The sequence below is a fragment of the Fringilla coelebs genome (assembly GCF_963513975.1).
Source record: "Fringilla coelebs genome assembly, chromosome: 1".
Lineage (NCBI taxonomy): Eukaryota > Metazoa > Chordata > Aves > Passeriformes > Fringillidae > Fringilla > Fringilla coelebs.
In genome coordinates, this window is record NC_140028.1 from 101813912 (window position 1) to 101835257 (window position 21346).

A 21346-nucleotide genomic window follows, 5' to 3' on the forward strand; every position below is an offset into this window, starting at 1 on the left:
CATTAAAAAAAGCCAGAAGGAACAAAACACTACCATCAAAATTGTCCATAGTGATGTAATGATCAAAACATCCTCATCACTTCTCAGCCTGTCCATTAGTTTTCATCAGAACCTCAAGAAATTTCTTTGGCTAGCAGGCTTTGGAGAGAAATTGCTTCAAATGGAACCATAATATAGATGCAGTACTGTACCAAGTGTGCAGTTTATATTTATACTACAAAATGAGTTTTGGTAACCTCTCCAGGTTCACGGCCAAAGGACAGAGAAATCTCAAGCTACACATTCAACAAAAAGCACAATGTTCACTGTGGGGTTGAAAGTCCATCAGATATAATCCTAATCTTTCTTTGTCTTCATTGCATTCCAGCATATAAAAGTGTTCAGATTTCACTTTTCTTTTTAAAATTCTTCAAACAGTACTGGGTTTGGGGGGTTTGGGGAAGGGGTGGGGAATGAGCTGGAAGGGAGGAGGCAGCAAATAGAATCAGGAAAAAAAAACAAAACAGAAAAAGAAATGCAAAGCAAGACATACACCCTTAGAAGAGAAATACCAAACCCCACAAATCACATTAAAAAGTACTTATTTTTGGCACCCAAACATTAGGAGATTGCAAAACTGTTGACTAAAAGAAAAGAAAGTGAGGTGACTACTACGGAACGGCTTTGTACACACCTGCAGGGGGTACAAACAAGGATGGAAGAAATTAATCCTGTATTCCTCTTTGCAAAATACAAATGTAAAAATTTGTAACACAATTTTACACTCATAAAAGAGTAGACTAACAATCTAGTTTGCAATGCCATGTTTCTGACTTTGGTTAATAGATTTCGTAGTGAATTAGCACTTGATACCTGAAAGGCTACAATCACTCCTCCAGGTGGCAGGCTTGTATTCTCTTTTAAACAGATAAAAGTTTTTTTTCTTTTTTTCTTTCTTTTTTTTTTTTTTTTGTTGCTGTTTGTTTTGTTTTTCCTTAAAATGTGTTAATATTTTCATAATATACAGAAAAAATTAAGCAGTTATTTGGTTTACTTTAAGTCCATTTAAAAAAACTGGCTTTTTTCGGTTTTTTGGGAACTAATTCTACCACACACACTCTAAGTGTTGTGTATTTTTTTTGTTTAAAGTTTTTTTTTTTTTAATAGGAAAACCCATGGACATTTATAAACTGTTCTGTCCTTCTTGCAGTTTTCTCAGTCTTTTACTTACAAGGGTGATGAATAGGTATTTTCACAGAGTTCAAATGGACACGTTTCAGTTGGTGTGGGTTTTTTTTTTTTTTCTGTGTGATTTGGCTTTTTTTTGCTTTGCTTTTAGGAGTTTTCTTCCAGAGAGTCTGTTAAAGGCTCCATAGGAACTGCCGTTGCAGGCTCGTGTTGTTTCAAACGTTTAATTGTGTTCTTCAGTGCTTGCCTCTTATTGCAGAACCAAACTCTAACTACTTCCCGGTCATAGTTCAGTTTCTCTGCAATCTCTGTCATTTCCTGCCCAGAGGGATGCGTGTTCTTCTCAAAGTGGGCATTCAAGATTTCAAGGGCTTGTGGCGTGAATGAGGTGCGCCTCTTGCGCTTTTTGGATGGTTCGCTCCCAATAAACTCGGTAAGGTTCTGCATCCCTGCTCGATGGCGGGCCTCAGCCTCAGCCATCCACCGCTCAAGCACCGGCTTTATCTTCTGGGCACTTTTAGGGGTGATGTCCAGCTTTTCAAACCTGGCAGGATACAAAAGGCCAGGGTTCAGTTTGGCTGTCAGACTGCTAGCTATAGTGTTCTCTTGGGCTTCCTGTGGTAGGAAAAAGTGGCTTCTCAGGATGGTGTGTCTGAGGGAAAATTGAGAAAGAAGAGTCTTACACTGATGCTCTGCCAGGGTGGGACTTCCTGCCTGCCTGACTAACTGACTGGCAGAGGTAATTTACAGTAGATTATGAAAACTGTCAGATAGGTATATCTATACATAGATATGGATATATATATATATAGCTAGAGATTTAAGCTAAGACAAAATGAGCACTACAACAAAATTCTAAGTACACTAAATAATACAGGTTAAGAATCACATTTTCATATTTCTGATGACCTTCAAAACCCTTGAGACTAAGTCTAATTACAGGAAATGATATCAAAGGCATTGCAGTTAACATCTTGTCTTTGTGCTTAATCCTTTTGTTATCTCTCCCATCCCATGTTATCCAAACACCACAGCTTTAATAATAAAAACCAATGGCAAATACTTGTCTCTGAATATCAGGTTGCCTTTCCATTTTTCAGCAATTTTCACTGTTTGCAAGTTAATGCTATATCCCTTTTCTGTGTTGGAAAAAAAATTCCCATAGCCACGGTGGTGTTCAGCTGAAACAGCTGGACACTTTGCAATTATCTTTCTGTCCCCACAACGTGCAAAGACAGACTCATGTTTTCCAGATGAAACCCAGCATAACAGTCCACTAATATGCTGTGGCACCAAGCTGAGTTTATTGTGGGATTTCTGCAAACTGTACCAGAATGATATCATTTCCTGTAAATGAGGTCTTCTATATATCATTTTGCCATCAAAAGCCTTTTGCCAAACCAGATTTTACAAGTATTATGAAACATCTGGAAAAGCAGCCACACAAAGCTTTAATCCTTTCAAAAACAAGCAGAAGAGCAGAGTTCACATTTCAAGCCCTATAAGTATTTTTCTTTCATTTACTGAGTTTATCCTCTTTTGCTATTAAAAAAGTCTTAACCCAAATTCATTGGTGCCATCCATTTGTATTTTCCCATTTTGCTCTGTCCACTCTGCACGTTGAGGTATTTAATGCTGCAGAAAGGCAACAATTTCTGGACTTTGCTGCTGTGCTCTCCAGCCCAGGTGGTGCTGAAGCACCACCACCAGCAGTCACCACAGAGTGCTCTGGAGATGAGAGCCCAGTGCCCTTTATGCCAAGAAACTTGGTGGCTGGAGCTGGACATTTTTAGTGCCTCCATTCAGCATGTGGAGGCAGCAAAAAATATTCCAGCATGAAACAAAGCACTTCTCACAAACAAAGAATAAGACAAAGAATAATTTCAGATTACAATACTCCACAGCCTTTGTAACTGGTGCCTACTTCTTAATGTGGTGTTGACTGCAAGGTGTCATTCCTTGGTGTCCAGTGACATTTCAAGCTGAAGGATATATTTTAGAATGCATTGTCTTAAATTAAAGAAAATGCTGCTATTTGCATGCAGACCATATCAAGGTGCTTTATTGCTCATATGACCTGCATAGGCCACCAGGAGATTCTACTTTTCTCTGCTAGCTGGTTGTTCAAGCTGCTTGCCTTATTGCCCCTTCCACTGACCTGGAGTTCATACTGAAACTCCTTTGTTACAACTGAAAAAAAAAGTGAAATCTACTATTTCTGAGGAACACACGGTGCCACTGAAGCAGCTTAATGAAAAATGCACAGTCATAGTATGTAATTACACCCCAAAACAGTGTCCATCTGAGGCGGGCAAAGAAAACTTAAAAAACCTGTAATCTTGCAAGTATCTGGGACAAGCTCTTGCACCCAATCTCATGTTCTGAGCAACCTGCTCCTCCAAGGAGCCCTCTGTAAAAGGTCTCACCATCCCCAGTGCTTTCTCAAAGTGTCAGGTAGGTGGAGAAAATGAGAAGACAGAAGACAGTAAACTAGGCAAAAGTAAAAGAAACAGCAATGTGTTCCTTTAAAGTATACGAGGATAAACAGCAACTTAAGGCTACAAAAAATTTCCTGTTGCTAAAAACTCCACCAATTTTAGGCATTCTTTACCAACTGATCACAAAGAAATAAAAAACCCAAAACAACAAAATCAAAATTAATCCTTAGCAATAGCATTCATATCATTGGTATTGTTTGTTAGTGTTGTTACTGCAGGACATGTTTGGTATAAGGACATACAAGTCTTGAAACAAACTTCCCAGCAGTAGTATCCTTGTATAGACTGAATAAAGGTTATTTTCAACAGGGAGGTATCTTATAAGAAAAAACAGTAGGGGAGACCATAGAAGTGAGAGGATCCTATGGAGCTTTTTGTATTTAACAACAATCAATGGGTTTTATGGAAAATCATTGAGCAAAATGTGAGCTGCAAGCACACTACCCCATACTGATGTTATTTATAACCTTAGTCTTTAACTGCAGGAAAAGTACACTTCCATTCTATGGGGAATACATTAAAAGTATAAAGAGCAGATAAAAAGACAGAGCATTTCATGGATCACCAAGAACAAAATCCACTTAAATGAGCTTAGAGTTGGTTTCTTGGCTTTCACTGATGGAGGACTATAAGGCATTGCCCAAGAGGAAAAAGCTGTTACCTAAGTGTGTTTGTTACCTCATGCATAAACATAGGGTTACTGTAATAGACATACATGCATATAAGGTGTTTGCTTCTACTTTAACTCTGTCAAGACTGTATTATTATTTCTTATGATCAGGACAGATTTCTGCTTTTGCTTTGCATACATGGGTTTGTCTGTTTTTTTTCAGTAAACATTTGGGTGATAAAAGATGAATAGCTGCTGGTTTGCAAGATAGCAGGAAAGCTATTTTTTCCCCTTCTGTGTTGCCTAGGTAAATCATCATTAACATCCTCTATGTGAAGTGCTAACCACAGTAATACAGGTTTAACTTAGCAGGGATGCAGCCATGAAATATTTGTTCAGTAACCCTATCTGTAGAAAATGGCACAGTATGAAGAGGGTCAGCTGGCGCTTATCGAGCATCAGCAGGATCTCCAACTCATCTATGGAATTAAGTCTCTATGCCAGGAACATTGTTTCTCACTTGTTTAGAATGAGGGAAAACAAAGAGCCCAAAATCACTCTAAAGATACACAATAAGAACAATTTATACGTCAGATAACAACATTTAAATATCAGGCTAAATAATACACTCTAAAGTGACGAGACTCAAACACAAACATGCTCCTCACAATAAGCTGGATCATTTTTAAGGACAAAGAAAGAAGAGGAGCTATGATGTAACTTGTTACCTGCAGATGGCAGACTGGCTATAGGCTGGGCCTTCAGTGGCGCTCAGGGCTTGGCCAACTTGAGTCTGTGTCAGGCCAAGGGATAGGCGCCGGATTTTGAAAGCTTTGGCAAATTCTCGTATTTCTTCCAGATTTACCCCATCCACTTCTCCACTGGCTGTCTGAGGATCTGTTGAGATATTTTTAAATCATGTCAGTTCTTTGCATCACATATCAGTGGGACAGGCTTACAGCCATTTTCATTGCCAAAACTTTCAAGTTCAATTTTTTTAATACTGACCCCTTTCTCTTCCTCCCCAAAGAGAAACAGACTTGCCTTGTCGGGTGTGTTCAGATTGCTAAGATGCTGACTGGGCTGCAGTTGTCTGCAGGTGGAAGATTTGCGAAGATATGCCTTTACTGAACTCCTGACAAAGGCCAGCTCACCTTTGAGGGAGGGTGTGCCTGGGCTCCTTGCTGCCATTTATGCCTTGCAAAGTCTTCTCTGGATTGAGAAGTCATGTTCCCTGTTTTCCTTTTTTATCACATAGCACGATGGTTGGTGTTAATAAATTTATTTCCAGTCTGTGGGGAGGGCTATATATATATATGAGCTGCTTGGATTTTAAACTTGAAATCAAGTCTTTGTACTTTATCTAAAGTTGATGCCAAATGAGGAGATTCACAACTATTTCTTCCCTTTTACACAATACCCAACCTAAACTGCCACATGAATGTCCAAAATAACCCAGCAAATGAACAAGCCTAAAAAAATTCTGCCTTTAAAACCTCCCTAATTTAATAACTGCCTTTTAAAATATGCCCTTCTGAGAAGCAGCCTTTCAAGCTTTTTTTTCTGCCTCCCATCAGGTTGATAATCAAGGAGCAGCAACACTGGTTTTGGATGGTAATGCTGCACAGTTTTTTCCCTTTTACATTAGCCCCTCAGAAGATAATGCTTATGATGCTGTGAGAATAAATCTGTCCTTCCTTTCTATAGCAGTTTACTGACACAGAAGCCTTTGTCCCCGAAAGGGCACATAATAAAGCATGTCTACCACAGAAAAGCTCCTTTGGAGCTGGATAACTCGGTCAATTTAGGACTTATCAAGGGAAATGACACAACAGCTGGAGAATGGAACTTCCACCCCCCACCCCCTCCCAAGCTACTGATCCCTGACTAAATGAAAGTGTTTGCCAAGTCAGAGACAGCATGGGACTGGGATGGTAGAAGATTTCAAAGTGTTGTGCAATCCTGCATGTAGTGAAGCCATTCTCCCAGTGAGACATCTCTATTGTTCTTCACCTCATTCCTCAGACTCCGAGGTGAAAAGTTTGCAGCACAATAACCCCTCAATTTCTGTAAATGCAAGCAGTTGTCCAAGGACAGTGCTAGACTACATTACCATTCTGAACCTTTTATGAGAATGGCTCCTGCTAGTATGGCTCTAGTGAGGGCTTATCAGCATTACAGTAGCAACGCTTTTATTTTCAGGGTTTTATAAACCTGGTGTAAAATTTCCTAGTGATGGAAACATCCTATGAAAAAATCCTTTCATCCAATAATAGACAGAGGGAAAAGGGTTTTCTGATATATAAATTTGCTCTGTTCCTTGAGTGTAAGAAGCACAAATGGCAAAAATATTTTTAAAATTCTTGTGTATGCAACCAGGGACCACATGAACTATGCATACAGATAAAGATGCACATGGGCTGAACCTTGTTTCAACGATACTCCACACTCAAAATCATCTCTGCTGTTCTCACTGCTGTACTAGTGGTCACCTGCACACCCAAGCACTCACTCGGTACAAGGCTAGGGTGCATACTGTTTGATTTTGGAGTAAATGCTGTGACAGTGGCCACTGAAGTTTACAATATAATTGTCTTCAGAAGCATGCAATTTTCCTGCTTGCACCATATCGTCTGTCTAGTATATCAGTTCTGAATTTCAGAGACACAGAATGGAGCTGCAGACTCATCTGACTTTTTAATACTAAATATCATAAATGATACTGGCCTCAAAAACTCCCCTGAGCAAAGTACACTAAAATGGTGACTTTCCTCACCTGTTTCCTTCTGTTAATTTAAGGGCTCTGACTAAGGCTGTTAGGAATGTAACAAAGGACAATTCAGGTGTTGCCAGAGAACTTCCAAAGTAGCAAACTATGGCACCTGTAATCCTCCCCAACTCCTGTTAGGAATAAAAAGGGAAGAAAGAAAACTAACTGTAGAGAAATTATAGAGAAATTCTGCCAAGTTCTGCTGGATCTAGAATGACCTGGCATTGTTGCAACAGTGAGAATCATGGAAAGACTGTTCCTGCCTGCGGCACTTGGATGAGGGTAATATTGGTCTGAGCTCTCCTTGAGATGAGAAAAAATCTGTGATGCCCTTCAGTAATATGGGAGTAGAATATAGTATACAGTAGAATATCTGTTGAGAAAAAGGCTTCATTCTTTCATAGCATCTTTGGCGACAGGAAAGTACTAACAGATGGACTGAAACACTTTTATCTTGAACTCTAGGGAAAATAGCATTTGTGTGAAATTGGAACCACTTCTACTTTGGGTGTGATTCAAAGCCCTTTGAAATCCACAGATCTTGTCTTCTGTCACCTCCCTAAAACACAAGTAGTGCTATGAAGACCATTCTATTGGCACCATCATTTGTCTGTTTTACACTATTGCATTAAAATGTCATCAATACAGTCTTAGACTGTGTGGTCTAAATCTGCATATTCATAAACATATTCAAAGAGATTATGGACTTTGTTTTAACAAGTTCTGTGCTTGAACAGAAACAGTTGAATATATAGCACCCTTCACATTTTAGGAAGAGTAGCTTATTGAAGACAGTAAATAAACTGGCTCTTTTTCAATTAAGTGGATATCCCAGGGAAGGCTGCCCAGTGACAACAGGAAAATAGAGAATGCCAAACCCATTGAGTGTTTGGGATCTACGGTAATGGACTTCAAGACTCCCATGTTTACATTATTGCCTGAGAAAACACTGGCTGCCTATGAAACTACTGGGTGCCAGAGAAAGGTCACAGGGTTGTCTTGGACCATTTCAGAGGATATGGTTGCATATAACAAAAAGGAAGACAGCTAAAATTCCACCAGCCATCCTGGTGGATGGGGAAGATAGATGAGCAGTATGGAAGAAATTAAATTCACAGGCTCTACTGCATAGAAATCTGTTTTTTCCAACTGAAGGGAATACTTCTCCCACCTCTGAATTCTTCTGAAAATCCTGTGTGAGTTTGCTGTTGAGTGAAAATATGCTGTGATTTTAATAGTTAGGGGAAAGAGCTGCTACAGAGAAATCAGTGCACCCTTAAGGAGAAACCAAATTTCTGTTGCACAGAGTTCTGCCGCGGGAGGAATTACAGGGGGATGATTTCCCCAGTCAGAGAGGAGGAGAAATAGCTGGCTGAGGAGGTCCAATGGAAAATAAATTGGATAAAAAAGGCAGGACAAAACATTGACAATGGAAAATGGAGTGGAGCTCAGGGAAAAAAAAAGAATAATAATTTGTTTATGGGAGGCATTTTAATTTCACAGTAACAGATGACAGTAAAATGAATTTGGGAGGAAGTAAGGAACTTCATGGAGACACAAATCTCAGAGCACAAGGGGAAACCAGTGATTTCCACAAAGAGAACATATGGTGGAAAAGTTCAAGAAATGAGCAGAGGGATGCATTTCAGAAGAGGAAAATGAAATGGAAAAAAGGGAGGAATAAAGATGTAGAATTGAATGAAGAGAAAATAAAGAAGATAAAAGAGACTACAAATAGGATTAGACAATACAAAGAAATCATACAGAAGGGACAGGAAGAGTAGAGATGAATCTTGCAGTCCTTGCTTAGACAGAACTTATTTTAAAATATTTTTTTATTGGGAAATAACTGTTATGCTTTGTCTCCAAAATAATTATCACTTCTTGCTGGTTAGGGATGAAGGGGTGATGATGAGAGAAAAGGGAAAATCTATAAAGAAGACAACATAAAAGGAAAAAAAGGGAAAAGAAATAAAAAAAGAAAGAGAAACTAAAAACAAAAGGTAAGAAAACTTCTTTGAAATTAAGAAACATGTTAAAGAAAAAAAGTACAATCATATAGAAAATATTACTAGAATGAAAAGTAAAAGTAATAAACCCAAGGAACATGGAACACTACAGTTAATAGAGTTCTTATGAATTTCTCCTTGTACTTCAATAATTTCTGATATGAAGCAACGTCTTGTGAAAGAGTTACTCTCTTTGCAGCCAGTGTGCAGAAGCTTGCTCCAAATAATTATTTGCTGAAGTTTGGATGCTCTATGCAATTTGATTAACTGAACAAGTGGCTAAATGTGACTAGTTTTACATGAACTTTGCTATATTTAGCAACTATTTCTGGAATGCAGCAAACCTCGGCCAAGGTACTCAGCTCCAGGACATCTGCCACATGTCTGCTACAGTTTCGTAAGGAATTAGGAAAAGAGAGCAATATTCCTACCTCGGGAGGAATAAAGAATCACAGATGTATGACACCACAAGTTGTTTCTTGCTGCCCTCATGCGTAAGGACTTCTCTCAGAAACACCTACCCATTACCTGTCTCATCCCACTAAAAGATCCTAAAGAGATTTTCAGACACTGCATTTCAACTGTAGGCCTTTCATACAAGCTCTGCAGCCAGTGTGAGAGCTGGGAGTCTAAGAAGGTCACAGGCTTGACAGAGAGAGGTGCTTCTGCCCTTCAGTGATCTGCATCTGGAAACTGAGCAGATTCTGTAAAGAAGTGAAACAAGGATGACTTTCTATCTACATTCTCCTGCACAGCCACGGTTTTGTATTAATGGCTTTCCAGTCACATGAAACAGTTTTCAAACTCATGAAGGTCATTTAATACTATTTGTCCAAACAGTATTTATCACTGTGAAGGAAAAGCTATAATGGATCCCATCTGATTTTTCATCTTCCATTACACAGATAGTTTGATCTTTCCTTACTGAACTGACCATATATTCCTCTTTCTTGTAGGCTCTTTCCATGTTATACTAGAATACAGTAGGTAGCTCTCTTGTGCCTGGCAACACCATCCCTGATGTGGCAGCTCAAGCAGGCTTAGGCTAGCTCCAGTTTGTGGTGGCTACATGCTCTCAGGAGTACGCTGGACAGCCTTTAGGGATAATTGAGATGACTGGTTTGCTTCTAACTGTGTAAGGTTACTATGTAAATGGCAGAAATGAGTTGATCTGCCCCTAACGCTATTCCTTCTGTTAATCTTGAACAGCAGAGATTGATTGAAGCTGGAAGCATAAACTCAAAACAGCTCCGCAAGTTTTTTATTTATGTTTAACGTGGAATTTTGTCCAGGAGATCTCTATCAATAACACTTTCTTTTGAAAAATTTGAGTTAACTTCCAAGTGCAACTCCTTCAACAATCAGTCTCATTGTATGAAAAGTTTCCTATTCCTGTGGCTCTTTTTAATAGGACCACAATAAAGACATGGAGACTGACTTGATGCTCTTCTTTATGATCACTTTTCAAAGTCTTTTGATGGCTGCTAGGGAGGGTGGGAGTGGCATCAGCAGGATTTGGATGCAGAGGGGGCAAAAATTAACCTTGAGGCCAAAGAAAAAGATAAGATAGAAGAAAAAAAAATGACTTGAAGACTATTAAAGAGCAGAGATTAGAATTTGGACTGAAGGAGAGAGGGCCTGACTGTGCAGAGTACCACTCACTGTGATAGAGGAAAGGAAAAAAGGAAAAAGAGGTGGCACTAGCGATAAAACAACATAAAGGAGGACAGAAACTACCGAGTAAAAAGGTTGGTAAAAGGGTACAGATATGGACTGGAGGCAGTGACTGAGTGGGAAATGAAATGGGAAGAGAAGATGGGTAATGATGGACTGTGAGGAAAGGACTGCAGGGAGAAGACTAGAAGAACAAAAGCATGGAGGCAAAGGGAGAGTAGATTGTGTGGAGAACAGTGGGAAGAATTAACAGGACTAGAACAAGACAAGTAGTGGACGGAGTCAAGCCTGAGAAGATCAAGTAAAAGTTCTATGTTCATTAATGCATCTCCCAGTTGTGCCCAAATTGATATTCCTGTGCCTCATACTCTACTCTCAGCCAAATCCATAAGCACAGCATAGTCACTTCAGAGCTGAACCAACAAGATGATGACAGAACTATCAGCTTTTCCATCCATTCAACACATCTCCTATTTCCAACTACAAACATAAAGATCATCTCACCATATGACTGATTTATGTTACTATTCTGCTTTTGAAACAACCTTGAAATTTATCCATGCAAAAAATGAAGCTAAAAGAATATCCTTAGAGCTGCACAAATTAACACTCAGAAGTTACAAAATGCTGGAGTTACAGCAGCCCACAACACAGTGTACCATAGTCTTTGAGCCCTGGATTATCAGTTCTATTTCATGTGCCTCGTTCAGCACACAGGATGAACTGTCCTTCATTACAGACGAACTGATGGATGAATTGCCTTTTTACTTGTTCAGTGTGTGGCCCCAGACCTCTATTAAAGCTCTTCACTAAAGACATCTCCTCTTGAGCTCTTCTGGTTTCTTTAAAATCTTAATTTATTTTCTTGTGTTTCTACAAGATGAGGGTCTTTCCCTTCTCATTCACAGAGAAGTGGACAGATATTAAGAGAAGAAGCAGTTTTGGGTACCCAGTTTAGGTCAAGTAGGAAATGATTTTTTAGACTGTCTGTAAATGGTTCTTGATACAGTTCCACTATGAAAGTGCACTTAAAATTGCAACTATGAGTATCGGGTTCTTCTGTAAATTAAAGTCCGGAGTCTCAAGCTGGATATTGAGGGAGCACTTGTGAAAAATTTCTTTTAAGTGATTTGCCTGCCTTGCACTGGAATTACATAGCAGACAGAAGGCTTCAGCTTGTCAGTCCTCTATTGCCTCAGGTGAGACCATCCTTCACTCCTCTATAGCTTCCTTCCTCAAATGTTATGCAAACTTGGGAACAGATCAGTGAATCATGTAAACCCTGGGACAGCAGCCCACCTGTTGTGTTAGTAATTCTGATACATCCCTAGGACAATTCCACTGGGAATGCACTGAAAGAAGGATGAGAAAAAAAATCATGATTGCATGATTTTAATTGTAACAATGTATTGTTATAATGAAATACATGTTCTAAGAGGAATTCCATACTATTGAACAAACAGCTATTTTTCAAGTATTTTCTAACTTTGGATGGATTTATCCTGTAATCTTTAAAGGGCTTCTTCCATGTTGCATTTATTTTAAATAAAAATGTCCAAAAGAGGAGGTATTCTAGACTAGCTATTGAAAAATAACTTACTCTGCACCAGCTATTTTACTCAATTTGCCCACATGGACTAGAGGTAAATTTTAGGTATTTGTAATGTAAACCCTCTTCTTTGTCTTCCTTCTACAAGCATGTCCACATGAGAAAATTTACTAGTGACAGTGCAATAGCATTATAATTTTATCTGTATCTATATGCAGATATTTTCATTCCAGAACAAAAGCATTACCACTGGGAGTTACATCAGCATAATTTTACCCCTATAGCTCTACTAGTAATTTCCCCATGTAAATGATCTCTGAAATAACCTAACCAAGATTTTTTTCACATCTTCTTTTGCATGACAGTTTCTCCAAGCCCTTCACAAGCTTGTATCAGTCACATATTTTTCACTACCAATATGGCATAAGTGATAGTGTTTGAAGTGTTTGATTACCTAGAATATGTACATGGAGTATCATAGAACAAGATCATACAAATCAATTAGATTTTTGCAGATGTGTAAAAACTGTTAGAGCTTCTTATGTATACTGTCAACCTGTGGTTTTTGCTATGTAAAGACCAAGTTAATGCTGATAAGGTAATAGCAAAGACTCTCAACTGTGCAATGTGGAATAAAGTGCTGTTCAGGTCAGCTGTTATAATTCTAACACTGGAACTCAGTTATTTCACTGCAGTGTGCTTCTCCCTTCTCCCCAGTGTGTTCCAGTTCATTCTTGTTTAAGTGCTGCAAGCTTTTTCCGGCAAGAAAATCTCTCACTCTGGATTTGTGCAGTCTTAGGGTTTGTAAAATGGTTTGTTATATCAACTAAGCAAAGAAACAAGCAGCTTAACCAAAAGTAGGAGTACTTGTTTGGCAACCAAATTCCAAGAAATGTATTTCATTATATTAACTGATTCAAAAACTTCTAACTTCCAAAAAACATAAACTACATTTCTGTTATAACCATTGTCCTCATGAGTCAATTAATGGCTGCTACCATTTTTATGACCATTTTCAACACTGATTAAATTTCTCAAGGCATGTTTACCTTAAGCCCCATCCATGATAACACTTAGTAGTTCTCACTGGTGAAAGTCAGCTATTTTGCGATATGCAATCTACTATATTTGAAGAAAACAAAGGAGGGAAAGTAGATTGGAAAACTCAGCAGCGAGGAGAACAAACAGAAGGGAGAATTAAGGAGAGCCAGGGAGTAATACTTACTGCTGACTAACTGGCCAACACTCAAAGCTGAAGAGGAGGAGGATGAGGAGGAAGAAGAGGAAGCCTGACGCACTGGGCTTTGAGACATAGATGCTTGACTGTGAGCCAAATGCAGGAGATTGGATTGTGAAGCTGCATGTCCCGCTTGCGTCTGGGAAGGCTGATGGAGCTACATGTTAAAATGTAAAAATAGGTATTTAGAAAGTGAAGCAATAATAGAAAACTTGCAATGCAACACCTCACCCATCTGCTTCTGGGGAACAAATCACATAGGAGCATTAAACACCATGGGCTTTATTCAGGTGACAATGTTGCAGGAGCAAACTGAGCTGTTTAGAATATCGTCTCATTAGAAGGTAAATACTTTTTTTGTAATGGGTGATAAGAGACCTATAACATTTACAGCAGGAATCTGATTTATTCAATACATATCCTTACCTGTTTTCTGACTCATGAAGCCAAACTTTTATTCCCTACATGGATTCTCATAGAAATCAGGATTGTTTCACAGAGGTCCTTTCATATTGCAGGACCAGGGCCAAGAAAAATAGGAATGGGGAAGAGGATATAAACTGAGCCAAAATCCCTTTCCTACAGGAATCAGTGATTTGTTTTATGACATGATCCCTGGCAAACAAACAAAAGTCATGGGAACAGATAAGTTGTCTTTGACTAAAACACACACAAAAACTTCTGAGTTCCATCCACATCAAGATTGTATCCAGTAAGATGCATGTGAAAAGTCTACTAAGTATGGTAGATGCAAATGATACATGAATTGACTTTCTAAATTTTTAAAACAAATATTACAAGAGTGTAGTCTTTGTTTGTTTACTAGGGGAATGGAAAGAACCATCAATCCATTCTGCCTATAATATGCCTTCATGTGGCATTGAAATCTAGGAACATTCTCTGGTACTGATTTTCACATAAAACTCTCAGAAAATTCGTAGGGCAGTCTCTGTACAAAATAAAGGCACACAATGGACTTTACAGTTTTGAATTGGATTCTAGTAGCCCAGTACAGTCTTTTCAGAGCATAAGAATACTGTAATAGAGGTCTGATACACTCTAGTGACTGCTACTTATTATACCTTTATTTTATGTTATTCTTGATATTGATCAAAAAAGATCATAAAAATATTCTAAAAAGGCTTCACTTCACTGCAGCTGTTATCTGCATTTTCTACAAGGGAAAAGATAAAGGCCTATGTGGCCTTGCTTGAAGTCAGTAATTAAAATCTATTTCTTGAATGCTAAGGAGTATGAGGTTTTCTCTTTTGATATCTAACTGAAAAAATGACTTTAGAAAAGGAGCTACATTCATTAGTAACACTCAAATTAGATGTATTATCCTCCCAGCACACACAGAAATGTCTGATGCTAAGGAGACAACAAATTGTATAAAACTGTAGATAAAGGTATCTGTTCACATTCAAGATGACATTTTCTGTGGAATATATATGAACTCTTTTAATGACAATATTCCTGTTAGAGTCTGTTAAGAATGGAAAAAAATGCAACTTCTTTTTCTACCTTCTACATGAAATAATATAACAGAAAATGAAGGAAGAAACTTTGATTTAACCTTTAATAAATATTAAAGTTCTATAATTAAGTATAATTATTTTATACTATATTTCATAAGTTTAATCATTTTATACTTATAATTTATATTATTAAGTATAATTATTTATCTGTCCAGTTTTAGGGTTGGATTGATAAAAAAAGCATTTTGTTATATCTAGGATTTTTTTTCTCAAGTACATTTAAAAAAATATAACTGGTACTTTATCAAGGGGTAACAGTTGAGAAGCTGATTAAAAGGCTTCCAATTTTCAGACTCATGCAAGGAGTGAGCACCTGAAAAAATTCTCTAACAACTGGATTTTATCTACAGAGAACTCCCACCTCAGATAGTACTTTTATAATGTCTTAGGGAAACATCCCACTAGAAGGGCTGGCCTCTTTTGAACACTGAAGAAGTGGACTGCCTGCCCATGCATTATATCCACATCACATCCAGACTGCAGCTTTCAGAAACAGGCAGGTGTTTGGTGTCTGGGTCTGTTGTCTGAGGGAATCTCTGGCAAAACTAAAGATTTCAGGGCAGACAAGGGAAGATAAGTACTGTATTTAGATGAGTTAGACACTTTCACACTATGTGGAACAGTCTAAAAGATGTTAGTGCTTATCTGTGAGGATGCAAGAACAAATGCAGCAGCTATCTTTAAAGAGAAAGATCTGCAAAATTATAGTCCAGTCAACTAAACTTCAACCATAGAAAAGTACTGAAGAAAATAATCAAACAAATTGTAAGCACTTGCAAGAAAACAAGGTAGCTACAGACAACCTGGATTGCTAGAAACAAACTGTGTCAAACCAATCTGATCTCCCTCTAAGACAGGGTAATTGGCCTTGTGGACAGGGAAAAAGCAGTAGGTGGTTTGACTTTACAAGTGTCTTGAAACTCCCTCATGTGACATTCTTTATAATCTAAGGAAGCGTAGTTTAGGTGAAATTGCTGCAGAATGAATGCCAAAGTATTTGGAAAGCAAAACTGGAGGCTGAAGTATCTGTGGAAAAAAGTGTGCATGCATGGTGCTTCACAGAAGCCTGTCCTCATTCTACACTACTCAGTATTTTCTTAATGACCTGGATGATGGAGCAGAGAATTCCTTTACTAAACTTACATGCGGCTCACATGCTGGGAGGAAATTTTGACAGGCTAGATTAAAGGATTAGGAATCAAAATGTTTCTGTGCTTTGAACATACTGCTGGCAAACCTGCAGTGCTGCAAAAGTGAAGTAAAGGCACTTCCCATACCAAGCCAAGTTAGTGGGAGCGATGTCTGCAGCGCATGTGAAATGCATCTTTTCTACTGAGCCCTGGAAAGAGCTCTGCAGAGGAGGATGCCATGTCCACAGCTAGGTGCTAGACTGCTTTAAAATCTGGACCAACTAGAGTGAAATAATTACAATGGCTGAAGTCCTGGGAGTTAACTGAGGCTTATGAAGGCACCTGCAATAAACTGGTCACGAATAATCTGAAGGAGGGAAGACCAAGGGGGGTATGATGCCTGCTGTGAATACTGGCATAGCTAATGAAAAGATGACATAATTATTCTGTCCTTTATTCATTTTATAATGGGCCTAGTTATCTGGAAGGTTCAAATTAGGTTTTGGGAAAAGCTATCTAACGTGGCAGTGAAACACTGGCATAGATTTCTGGTGGAATTTGTGGGTTTCTATGACAGTGGTTAAGCCAAATTAACTAAAAACTGGAATAGCTACTCTACCTGAGAATAACAGGTTGGACTGGATAATCTTTTGAACCTGGACCTTCCACCCATAATTTTTTTATGATTCTACACCATTTCCCATCAGTATTTCTCAAGGAGAAAGCAAATCCAACATTTTCCAGCTATGTTACAACATACAGTCACTGAACAGTTAACTACTGAGCACTTGCACAGTAAAACTGAAGCCTCCAGGAAGCTCTAGAATGAGAGGGCACTATGCATTTTTTCAGCTCTGCATGCAAGGCATGCACAAAGTCAGAGTCACTATGTAGCACATGCACAATATGATGGTTGAGTCTAGAAAGTGTTTGAGTCTGCACATGTTTTGTACTATCCATATATTTTTAAAGTAACTGGAATACCCAGAATCTTGGCAACTTTATTGTTGAAGGTCCAGAAATATTTAAACAAATATAAGAAATTATCATAATTTAGCTGGGCATAAAGGAATATGGCTAGTGAAGTTTGGATTCACAGTAACCATAGGTAAGGTAACAGCAATATATAAGGGATATTTAGAGGTTGTTTTCTAACTCACTGCTTGTGAGGGAGAAGTGAGCAATGGGGTTGAAGAGGCTGAAGAATAACCTTAAGACCTAACCAAAGACTGAGGGAGGATTCCATCTTTAACTCTCTACATAATTTCCAGCATACCCTCTGCTTTACAGCAGATGATGTTAAGCTGTAAATGTCCTGCTTACAAAACAATGATTGTTATCTATGGCATGAAATTGCAATAAAATACTCTCTGTTTTCATCCACTATAATTTCCACTCCAGAAATAGCCTTAAGGAGAGGCAACGATTAGATTATGAATTAGATTCTAGATGACAGAATCAATTTGTACTTGCAATAGCTGACTTTTCTCAATTTTGGACACATATGTATGATATGAATTATGTTTATGACTGTTGTGCATTTTCCATCCAAAGACAGAAGGAGACACAGAAATTAGAGAAGGAGTTTCTGTAAGGGCCATTCTTTGTAAGTGGATAGAGCAGACATGCCAGAATGATGCCTGTATGGAACTGTGATCCGTATCTGGCAGGAATATGCGTATGCACACTACAGCTAGAGGGATGAAGTGAATATGAGAAGGGAAAAGTGCATCATAATACTTTATCACAATAAACTGAAAACTGCAAAGGGCCTTATTTGTATTTCTTTTACACAAGCTTTACAGATTGCTGTCAACACTGCCTTCAACAGTGAAGGTAGTACTGACTGATAAATGCAAAGCTAAAGAATTAGTTAGGTTTGTAAGACTGAATTTTGTTCTTAAATTACACATGGAGGGTATCCCTATGCCTGGGATGGTTGACTGGAGTTCTGTGTCAAAAGCCTTATGAGATCAGGGATGTTTTCTCTGCATCCAGAAAGCTTCATAGAAGTGATAGGGTAACAAGGTAGTTAGCATAAAATAAGAAAAGAGAAAGAAACTAAGTGGAAATCTAGAAAATTTTTGACAGAATATATCCCTGTATCATAACAGAGCTGCTGCTTGGTTTTACAGAGTCTGGACAAACAGGAAGGGCGAAATATGGACTTAATGGAAAGGAGAAGAAAATAACAAACTTAAATTGCAGTAAGGGAAGCTAGGGTCAGGCATCAGGAAGACCTTTAGAGTGCTAAGGAGAGGTGCCTAGGTTGCCTAGGGATGTCAGGGAACCTCCATCACTGAAGATTTTTAAGAACAAGCTAGACAAACATCTGTCAAATGTTATATTATATTATATTATATTATATAGGGACAACTGATTATATAGGGACAACGGATCCTGCCGAGTGGGAGGAGACAAACTACATGACCTCTTCAGGTCCTTTCCAGTGCTATTTTTCTATGATTCAGTGAAAAGGAAATTTGAGAGATGAAGAAACAAAACAAATTAGAGAAGACAGAGGTGAAATAGACTAAATGTAACAAAAAGGGCAGAAGAGATGAAACTAAAAGGAGACGTACAAAGAGCAAGAAATGCGTCTTAAGCAATCCCCTTCATGTTAAAGATTTTCAGTTTTTTCTGATGTCAGCTAGTTCATCCTCGGAAATATGGGCATTAGCTCTTGTAAAAACTAAAGTCCATGGAAGGTCTGAAAAATAAGTATCTTGATATAAAAAGACATTCCCATACACTTTGAAATTGCATGATAATGCCTTACAGTAGTAGTCGTAGTTTAAGTGTTTCATGATTCTATTTCTCTTGCAAATGGAGTCCTCTGCTCTGTATACATTTCCTAAAATACATTCGATTTTGAGAAAGAGTAATGGCATGCTGAGGACACTGCATGATTCAGGAGCACGATGGCAGATGAAGTCTGGTTTTAAACCTACTCATACTGCATGAGCAGGCATGGGCTTCAAAGGTGTTTCCTTAAATCTTCCAGCAATTGGAAAGAAGAAGCTAACACACATATCCTCATCCTTCATGCCAAATCCCTTTCATAGTCAACTGTGCCAGAGTATGTCACAAATACTGTACCCCCTCACCTTCATTTAGGTTACTCAAATAAATTCAAGTAACTGCACATATGAATCTGAATATGAAAGATATTTGATACCTAATAAGATCCTCTCTCCCAGTATAGTACAATATAGTATAGTACATATAGTATAAAAGGTGTTTGTACACACTGCTTAGACTGACAGAATAGCTAGATTTGGAAACTAATATAGAAAATATCCTTAGGTTCACACTGGCTGCATACACACTCTGCCCAAAATGAAGACTGCTGTGGACATAACTGGGGGCAGGACTTTGACACCATGAACTTCAGCTGAAGTTCTTTCAAAGCCTTTCTATTGAATCACAACTACTTTCAAAGCACACTGTAATTGAGGGTCTTTCAACTTGTTAAGTGAGTTTGGGAATATAGCTGTGCTTCTGTAGAAGATTTAATTTTGCAAATCAGGTGCATAGGTAATTTTTTTACCCCTATCAGGAAGGATATAATGTCAATATAACAACAATATTATTGACAATAGTTTAATCACTAATTATAAATTACTTATCACTTAATAATATTAATTAATAATGTAAATATTACAATAGTATTATAATAACTGTTTTAAATGTGCAAGTGCATAACCCAAAGGTAACCCTCATATTCCTACAGTGAACAGCACTGCATGCTTTCTGTGCCTCAGTTGCTTAGAATGACAGCTAATGTAGCGACATCATCCTGTTCCAAATGGTTTGGTGCAGTTATATCAACTGTTTTTGAGATATCCTTCTCCTACAAGTGCTGATGCCACAAAGAAAACTGGTCAGGAAAAGATGGAAGCTACAAGTCAATGTCATGCCATGGCATGGAAAGTCTGATGTAGTCCCTTGTAGTAGTAAGTAGTCTAGTAATCTTGACTTTCAAAATTCTAGCTATTTATCCACAGATGAAATAGAATTATGCAATGTTGATGGTAAAGGAAAAGAGAATGAAGCAAGAAAAATTGTCACCCTCATCACTGAAAGTCATATAAGAAGCAAAAGAAAAACAAAGTCAGATTGAGACAACACAGTTTAGTGACTATATTGAAACAGAGAAAAAAGAGTGCATTTTTCATAAAACAAGACAGCATCAAAGCTATAGGAGCATTGCAGAGAGGAAATGATTGAGAGCTGGTTAGATTTAAATGGGAGTGAATAACAAGGGATTGCATGGAGTTGTGATAACAGGATGGTAGGGTGTTTGTGGCAGGTTGAGACTGCAGAAAGGGAATATCTAACGGGAAATTTGGCAAGCAGATGTACAAGAATCACCACAGACCCGTCTGAGAGGCATCTATGTCTTTTCAACAGGTAATGTGGAGCATGATAGCCAATGACAACAAAGATGGGGAACTGAAAATGTAGGAAAATGCTACCTAGTAGCTCATTTTACTGTGTTGGAATCGGCAGAAGCCCAAAGCTGGTCGTACTCTAAGACATGATGAAGTATGAAAAATTCTATCAGGCATTGTAGATACTACACGACTGAGGACAACTAGGACTAAAGTCCTGATTTAATGATTTTTTAATGTAGAAAGAAAGAGCCAGGCAAAAGTGAGACGGGAACCCGCATTATGTGGTACACCAGAGAACAAGAGAATGTCCAGAAGTTGCTTCTGTATGGGAAAGAAAATAGTTATGAAAACACCAATTATTAGGAAAGCTGTTTAGGAAATTCATAAACAAGAATGTGTTTGAACCCCAGTGATCATTGGCAGCTGGATTTTTCTCAGTCAATTTTGCTCACCGTAGAATCATTGGAAAATCCTCAAAGAGCTACCCTAGCCCTCTCTCATGTCAATGGTAACAATGAATATGTTAAGATACCTATTAGAGATTCAATCCATCAAAAAACTTTTCTATTTTGGTATCTTGAGTTTCCCACTGGACATGCATATGTCTCCTTGTCTATGTCTACACAGGAAATCCCGTTAACTAGCTTACACCAGGTACCTAACTCCTCTATGACTAAGTTAAGCAAGGCGCACACTTTCCTAAATTTTATAAGACTGCAGTTCATGGTTCAAGTTCACCTGTGCTGGTGTCAAGGTTGTGTTGTTAG

General features: G+C 38.3%; 1 protein-coding gene across 1 annotated transcript in view; it reads right to left on the reverse strand.

The window, feature by feature from the left end:
* Positions 1-653: 653 nt before the first annotated feature.
* The window catches only part of POU6F2 (POU class 6 homeobox 2), a gene marked incomplete at its 5' end in the record, with an annotated part of 309184 nt that continues 288491 nt past the window's right edge, over positions 654-21346 (reverse strand). The window contains 3 exons of the mRNA XM_084212470.1: positions 654-1819; positions 5004-5172; positions 13503-13671. Of these exons, the coding sequence (XP_084068596.1) occupies positions 1315-1819; positions 5004-5172; positions 13503-13671 (843 nt within the window). The 3' untranslated portion in view covers positions 654-1314. The remainder of the gene's footprint in view (positions 1820-5003; positions 5173-13502; positions 13672-21346) is intronic.